Source organism: Myotis davidii, unplaced genomic scaffold, assembly GCF_000327345.1.
Source record: "Myotis davidii unplaced genomic scaffold, ASM32734v1 scaffold1509, whole genome shotgun sequence".
Classification (NCBI taxonomy): Eukaryota; Metazoa; Chordata; class Mammalia; order Chiroptera; family Vespertilionidae; genus Myotis; species Myotis davidii.
The window spans coordinates 721,442-729,797 of NW_006299480.1; the positions used below are offsets into that span (position 1 = coordinate 721,442).

Below are 8,356 nucleotides of genomic sequence, written 5' to 3' on the forward strand. Positions count from 1 at the left end.
GTGGGGGGGGGGAGGAGAAATGGGTGCCAAGGCTGGTTTAGAAGATGGAGTATTTGATCCAATACAGCTTGGTGCTTGAGTGGAATCTTGAAGGAAGAGGCAGAAATACCCAGGGAGGGAGGTGGTAGTCAGGGAAGGCTTCCCCGAGGAGGCAGCTGCTGCACTGAACCTTGAAGAACGAAAGCCGTGTTCCAGGCAGGCTTTCTAGGGTGGGGGAGCAGTATGGCGTGGCTTTTGTTCATTTGCTCTGATTGTTCCATCGAGACTGGCCAAGGGACCTGGACGCAGGTTGGACACGCCAGGGGTCCGTAGCCTCCGGCACAGACTCCTCCAACTCCCCCCCGGGCTCCTTGTTCGAGCCCTCTCGGAACCCGTCCCAGGCCTCTTCCCTTGCCGTCTCCAGGGCCCCGTCAGTGGTCTCGCTGCGTGTGGGCTCCACGGTCCCGTCGCTGGTCTCGCTGAAGGCGGGGTCACAGTTCCATTCCCAGGACTGGTCGAAAAGGGACTCCCAAGTCTCCTTGGCCTCGTCCCGCCTGGGCTCCCTGGCCCTGTCCAGCCCCGGCTCGCGGCTCTCATCCTTGACCCAGTCCCTCTATGGCTCCAGGATCCCTTCGCGGTCCTCGTACCGCGGGGCCTCGCAGAGCACCACTGCCTCTGCTGATTCTGTCCCGGGGCCGGGCCAGCCGACGGAGACCAAGGACACTGACAGGGCAGACTGAACCCACCCGGAAGGAGTCCAGGGTGGGGGAGACCGAGCGCAGGAAGCTAGCTGGTGAGTGCAGTTGTTCATAAAAATGTGACACCCCGCCCGCCCCCCCCCCACACACACACCTCTGTGCCCTGCTGCTGCAGCACTTCCTGCCAGTTCCGGGCCCCCTACTCCTTTCCAGGCGGCAAGGTAGCTTGATGTGCCCTCACCCCGTGTCAGCCGGAGCCAGCATCCCTCCCCACCATGGCCGGCCTCCGCTGCTCCCGCAGGGCCAGGGCCGGAGACAGTCGGGATGACCGTGGTGGCAGAGACGCAAGGGGGAGGGGGTGTGGGAAGGTGGCCAGGGCAGAAAGGAGCCTGTGGTCAGGAGGGCCAGTGTCGGCCACCGATTGTGTTCAACCTCCTGGGGGGTTGGGTAACTTTTTTTTTTTTATGTAATTTCAAATGTAGAGAAAAGTTGCAAGACTAGTACAGAGAAGTCTCGTATAGCATTTATCTAGATTCACCAGCAGTTTGCTTTCTACCTCGTGTGTGTGTGTGTGTGTGTGTGTGTGCGCGCGCAAGCGCCCCATGCCCCAAACATTTCAGATTAGGTCGCTAGGTGGTGACCGTCACCTCTAGTCCTCATAATGTTTCCTGAGGACAGGGACGCTCTCCATCGCTGCAGCCCAGTGACCGTCCCGAGGTCAGTGCGGAGAAAATAGTGTAGCATGTCCTCACTTCACACGCAAGTATTGTCAGCTGCCCCCACAGTGCCCTGTGGCCACCCGTCTGCCAGCGTTTACCACATTCAGTTGTCAGTCCCAGTGTGCACAGGCCGGTTAAGATGTCCCTGAGGTGGTGTGCATATTCATTGGTGGCTGTGCCAGGAGGCCGCCTGGCTGGGGGGGCGGGCGGGGGGGGCAGGCCAAGCACCCTCAGTGCTGGCCCGGGGACAGTGACATCGCCCTGAGCGCAGAGGGAAGGCTAGTAAATCGCTGGTCTTCGGAGGAGAGCGCAGTGATCTGAGGCCCAAAGAAGATGACCCTTGGGATGGGCAGGCCTGGGATGGAACGGGACTGGGCGGAGCAGCAGGAGTTGAGAGCGCAGGTTCACAAGGAAGCTCCTGTTTGTCAGGAGCAGCGAACGGAACGGGGAACCACAGAGGAAGCAGGCGGGAACCCTGCCCTCTGGGCCCTCCCGCTCCGCCCAGCGCTCCCTGTGGAGGAGGAAGGCTGCTCAGAGTTGGCATTCATCAGTTTCTCCCTGTAGTCACTGCTGACGTTCAGTATTTTGAAGCAATTATTTTGGACCACAGAGTGTGCTTAGTTTATAGAGGTTGAGTTGCAGTATCAATAGCAATATTACTTTTCATCCGTTTATTTTATAGTTTCTGAATTTTCTTTCTCATTTTGTGTTTCAGTTGGACTCCTCCCCCGTTTCATTATCTGAGATGTCAACATGCACATTTAAGCGCATGATTCATGAAGAGCCCCCAACCCTCCACACACTTTGTATCTCCATCCCACCTTCCAGGCTTCAGAATCCAACACTCCCATTACCCTCAGACCGGCCACTGCTCCTCTCTGTGGAAAGTCATTCCCCTGGGTACTGACATTTGGGACATATTTGTATGTAAGTTACACTTTAATAAGAGTTACTTGGAAAATCTTGCTGCCAGCTCCTCATTCCTCGCACGGCTCTCCGGCCTCTTCCGCTAACCAAGCTGCTCAAGTCCTTGCCAGCCTGGCTCTGGACAGAGCATCAGTCCACAAACTGAAGGGTCCCAGGTTCAATTTCGGTCAAGGGCATGTACCTCGGGTGCAGGCTTGATCCCTGGCCCTGGTCAGGGCACATGTGGGAGGCAGCTAATTGATGTCTCTCACAACCATGTTTCTCTGTGTGTCTCCCCGTTCCACTCTCTCTAAAAAATCAATGGAAAAATATCCTCAGGATTAACAGCAACAAAAATGTGGGCAAAAGTCGTGAACAGACACATGGTGGGGATGACACCGGTGGCAGCACGCATGTGAAAGGTGCTCAGCCCCGCCACGCAGGACGAAGTAGACACATGTACACCGCTGGGATGGGTTCCGTGTTAGGGGGTGACAGTGGCGTGTGGATGAGGACGTGGAGCAACTGGGCCCTGGTGCTGTGGCAGGAGCACAAAATGGTAGTGTGGAGAAATTTGTTGGCAATTTTTTCTTTAAGTCACGCGAGCACATGCTTTTATTGATTTTTTTAGAGAAAGGAAGGGAGGAGGAGAAAGAAACATGAATGTGAAAGTGATGCATTGATTGGCTGTCTCCCACACACACTCCAACTGGGGACCGAGCCCACCATCTGGGTATGTGCCCCAACTGGACTCAACCCAGCCACCTTTTTTTTTTGGGTGGGGAGTGGAGAGGTGCGAGGGCAGGAATGAGTCCCAGTTGCCCTCAGTCAACCCAGCCACCTTTTGGTGTAGGAAGAACGTGCCAACCGACTGAGTCACACTGGCTGGGAATGGCGACTTTTTATCAAGTTAAAAACAATTATAACAGCAATTCCTAGTCATTCACCCAAGAGAAATAAAGAGGCATTTCCGAATACTTGTACACAAATGTTCATCACAGTTTTATTCTTAACAGTCCAAGCTGGAAACGCAAATTTCTAACGGATGAATAATAAATGACGGTTTATACAATCAAACATGACTCAGCAAAGAGAAGAGCTACTGCAGCTAGAAACTACACTGGGTTGTCTTTTAAAACATGCCAAAATGAAAAGGAGTTAGACACACAAGATAACATACCATGTGCACCCACTCCTACCAAGTCCTAGAATAAGCAAACTTACACCGACCGACAGTGGATGCTGGGGCTGGGGTGGGATTAACTGAGGAACAGCCAAAGGGAACATTTTGGGCAATAGAAATGTTGCTTCCTGGTTATGACGGTGGTGACACGGGTACGTTAAAGCCACACCTGAAATAGGTGTTTTCACTGTGTGGAAACTGGACCGCAACAACGTTGATTAAAATGACCTGGTCATACCAGTGTCTGCACTTCAGATGGCAAGTTCTCCAGAGTTCTGCAGCCCTTTTAAAATTACTTACTCCCTTGGGGCGTCTGGGATTGCTGAAATTTGTTAACTCAGAATATGACTTCATGGGCAGAAAAACCCAAGAACTTATCCAATTTCACAAGGGGGTGTTTTGGTTAATGTTTAGATAAAGGAAACTCAGAGGCAACTACTAAGGGCTTCACTAGCCAGTTATCTGTTGTGTAATAACCGGCCTGCTTCTCAACAGCTCCATGCAACTCCCTACTTCCGCTCGAATTCCTTCATTCCATCTTCTGACAAACATCTTATCTCCGTGGATCAGGCAAAGGCGATGTTGGCCACCTCCTGCGTTCGCTCCTGCACAGCCAGGGACGTGTGTCCACACGTTGCTCGTTGTGCCGTGACCTGGCTTCCCTAGAGGCCTGGAATGACCTCAGGTTCCATGTGTCTTTCTCATGTTTTCCCAGGGCTTACCGCTGGTCCTTACAGGTCAAGACATTTTCGAGTCATCGACGGAAGGAGCCAGCGAGTAGGAAAGAGAGAGGAGTTGGGTTCAGGCCTGGACTGCTCAGAGGTGGGAGTTAGGTCAGGTGCTGGGACCCTGCCCTGGAGCGAACCAGAAAGATGCACGGACAAGTAAGTGCAGCAGTGCTCCGAGGCCGGGGCATGGCCGTGGTTGAGCTCAGCAGCAACCTGAGGGCCTGGCTTACACTGGCCACCACCTGTGACTTCTGGCTTGAGGACAAGCAGACATGGACTGGGCTCCGAAGGTATTCCCAGCAGCCCAGCAGGTTACACTGTACAAAGCAAGGACAAAATCCAAGCGTTTGAAAATAGCAGCAAAAAGGGACAAAGCTGGAGAGGCACCACTTACACAGGTATGGGGTGGGCTTTTTTTATTGTCCTGCACCAGACACCAGGGACACGAATCAGTCAGATATGACTGTGTCCACAAAGAATCAGCAGTGCAATAATGAGACATATATAAAGACACAATTCTTATATCTCAAAGTAAATGCAGGAACAGGGTGCGAATGACGACAGAAGCCCAGCAGTGGAAGAGGCTGAGCCTGACACAATGCCTGGGTGGTCTTTACTCATGATGAGTCGCCAGGGGAGGACAGGGAGAGCGTTTGAACAGGACGGAGGCCAGGGCGCAGGGACAGCCTGGATCCGAGGAACGACCGTTAGTGCTGCTGCAACACTGAGTGAGGTGGTGGGAGACGAGGCTCCAGGAAGCAAAAGACCTTAGGATGCAGGGAGGGAGCTCAGAATGTGCCCAAGGACACAGGGAAGCCCCCGCGGTTCTCCGACTGCCTGCTGATCAATCTAAATTGCTCCATCAGCTGTTTAATGAGTGGGCACATCATTCTCTAAGGGGACCTAACCCGGGGGCGAGCTATAATTGGGCAGGAACATCTAGAGACCTAGCTCCTGGCCCCCACTGTTCCAGCTCAGGCAGCGGTCTTCAGGTAACTCTCCCGAGGACACAGGTTCCTGGCCGAGGTCAGTCCAGCATGACTGCACACGCAGGTGGCAGCCCACTCCTAAAGCAGCCCCAGCCGTGACTCTCGGAAATGCTGGCATGTCCAAAGGCCCATGAGCCACAACACTCATGCCACCTGCTTGCAAACATCGCTGACCTGGAGAATAATTATAAGTCATCTGTGTGACCCCCTTGACTTACAGATTTCTCACCCACATGTGCGGGGGTCTTGCTCAAGGGAAGCCCCTCTTGAGTAAGACCTTGATTATTTTTAAAGTTCGGGTTAGAGTGGAAATCTTTCCCATATTGACTACAATCGTACAGTTTCTCTTCAGTGTGAATTTTCTGGTGTTGAAGGAAGTTTGACCTCTGAATAAACCCTTTCCCACAGTAACTACACACATAGGGCTTCTCTCCAGTATGAATGATCTGGTGTAGAAGCAGCTTGGAACTCTGGATGAAGGCTTTCCCACAGTCCTTACATTCAAAGGGCCTGTCCCCCGTGTGGATTTTCTGATGTTCTGTGAGATGAGCTTTCTGGAGAAAAGCTTTGCCACACTCCTTGCATTCGTATACCCTCTCTCCAGTGTGAATTTTCTGGTGTCGAATAAGGTATGAACTCAGGAAGAAAGCTTTCCCACATTCATTACATTCGTAGAGTTTCTCTCCAGTGTGAATTCTCTGATGCTGAGTAAAGTTTGACGTCTGGCTAAAGCGCTTCCCACACTCGTTGCAAACATAAGGCCTCTCTCCAGTGTGGATCCTCTGATGCTGGATAAGCTTTGAGCTCCTGATGAAGGCTTTGCCACACTCATTACATTCAAAGGGCCTCTCTCCAGTGTGAATTCTCTGATGTTCGATGAGGTCTGAGCGATGACGGAAGGCCTTTCCACATTCCTTACATTCATACTGTTTCACTTCTGTGTGGATCTGATAATGTCGAATGAGGCTTGAGCTCCTAATGAAGGATTTCCCGCATTCATTACACTCATAGGGCCTTTCTCCTGTGTGAATCCTTTGATGTCGAATGAGTAATGAACTCTGACTAAAGCCTTTCCCACATTCTTTGCATTCAAAAGGTCTCTCCCGGGTGTGGACACGCTGGTGTCGAATCAGGTCTGAGCTGTGACAGAAGCCTTTCCCACACTGAGCGCACTTGAACGGCTTTTCTCCTGTGTGTGCTCTCTGATGCTCAATGAGATCTGCATAGTGAGTGAAGTCTTTCCCACAAGCATTGCACACATAGAGTCGTTCTCCAGTGTGAACACTCTGGTGCTCAACAAGGTGGGAGCTCTGGCTGAAGGCTTTCCCACACTGGTCACATCTGTAAGGTTTCTCCCCAGTATGAGAAATCTGATGTCTAACTAGGTCCGCAATAAATGGGAAGCTTTGGCCACAAGTCCCACATGGGTGGGCTTCCCCTTCCATAAGCTCTCTCTGAAGGATGAGGAGGTCTGAGCTCAGAACGGGGCTGCCTCTGCATGCACTTCCCACCTGGACTGCCTCTCCTGTTTGGATCTTCCAATGAGTAACTGTCACTGGCTTGCGACCTCCCTCCCGAGACAGGGGGCTCTGCCCTTCCAGATTTCCCAACAGCCCTCCTAATCCTGGTGCAGAGACCCCCCCAGACTCAGGGGCAGGAGTCTCCATCACTGTGCGTGTTTCTGACAGTGTCCTGTGCAGATTTCCATTCTCAGAAATGCAGACTCCAGAGGCACCTTCTCATCACCAGTTCCTACATCAGAATCTGAAATAAAACAGAGTAAGATCATCTTCCGCCTCATTAATAGACAGGAATCCGCTGGAGCGGGTGGGGCTGAAACACACATCTACCGAGAGGTAAGTGTGTCCTCTGCTCGCACTCTTGACCCAATGCACGTCCCCCACACACTTGTCTCACCCCAAACAGCTTCCCACTTGGGAAGGCTTCTTTGGGGCTCCACCATCCAACCCCAGAGGACAGACGGTTGGGTGGCCAATGGGTAGGGGTAGGGCTTGAACTACCAAAATCAAGATGTATTTCCAAAGACACAAATAGAACAATCTTACCACCTCTTTGATGTCCCTCATTCCTTCACGTCCTCCCAGTTCTGAACCAGTGAGGCAGGTGAAGAGCAAAACGTTCCCTCCTCAGCAGCTTAGACCCCATGTCAGTGTGTTACACATTCATTCTGGTTATATATTAAAACCCTTTTCGTGCATCGCTTCTCAGACTCTCGGCACTTTGGGCCAAGATCAAGTGTAAAGCCATTCTCTCGCATATCAACCCCGACGCCCCGCCCCTTCCGTCCTCTATCAGACCTGCACGGGGAACCGCTCGGGTGAATTCCACTTGCTTCCTGTCTGGGTGCATCGCTGCCGAGCTATCGACATGCTTTTTTGTTGTTGATCTTCACCCGAGAATACCTTTTTCCATTCTTTTTTTAAAGAGAGTGGATGGGGGGGTGGGGGGGACAACAAAAAGAGAAGCATTGCTGTGAGAGACATTGATTGGTTGCCTCCCCACACACCCAACTAGGGCCAGGGATCAAACCTGCAACCCAGGTACATGCCTTGACTGGGAATCGAACCCTCAACCTTTTGGTGTGTGGGCCATTGCTCCAAACCACCAAGTCACACTAGCCAGGACTGAGCTCTCTACACGCTCTTCAGAGTGTAATATATTTATATTTAGAATTAGGCAGCTGGACTGTTTAGATGATTCCAACTTTGCTGGCAACATCCAAAGCATCACAGTCAGGAGCCAGCGAACACATGCCCGGGACTGTGGGAGCCACCCTGTGCCACCAGGGAGCCTGGCTGGGATGAAGGGTGGCCAGTGGCTACACTGCAGCAGAGACTGAAGACCGCCCAGCAGCCCTGCTTCCTTCGAAATCAATATATATTTTTATTGATTTCAGAGGGAGAGGGATGTGCCCTTGACTGGAACTGATTTTGGACAGTCTGCAGGCCAATGCTCTAGCCCAGGGGTGGGCAAACGTTTTGACTCGAGGGCCACAATGGGTTCTTAAACTGGACCGGAGGCCGGAACAAAAGCATGGATGGAGTGTTCGTGTGAACTAATATAAATTCAAAGTAGCCAAAACCGGTTTGGCTCAGTGGATAGAGCGTCGGCCTGCGGACTGAAGGGTCCCGGG

General features: G+C 52.3%; 1 protein-coding gene and 1 long non-coding RNA gene across 2 annotated transcripts; one reads left to right on the forward strand and one right to left on the reverse strand.

Moving 5' to 3' along the window:
* Positions 1-302: 302 nt before the first annotated feature.
* Positions 303-2,359, forward strand: LOC107184881. The gene is made up of 2 exons (XR_001515779.1): positions 303-772; positions 2,112-2,359. It is a non-coding gene; the product is annotated as an uncharacterized LOC107184881 (long non-coding RNA).
* A 921-nt stretch (positions 2,360-3,280) lies between these two features.
* ZNF623 (zinc finger protein 623) lies at positions 3,281-7,615 on the reverse strand. The gene has a single exon (XM_006779381.2). The coding sequence runs from the start codon at positions 6,867-6,869 to the stop codon at positions 5,388-5,390; it is 1,482 nt and encodes a 493-aa protein (XP_006779444.2). The 5' UTR covers positions 6,870-7,615; the 3' UTR covers positions 3,281-5,387.
* Positions 7,616-8,356: the final 741 nt, after the last annotated feature.

Bases quoted from the DNA above. Each gene is read 5' to 3' on its own strand.
- ZNF623 (XM_006779381.2), bottom strand. From the start codon at position 6,869: ATGGAGACTCCTGCCCCTGAGTCTGGGGGGGTCTCTGCACCAGGATTA.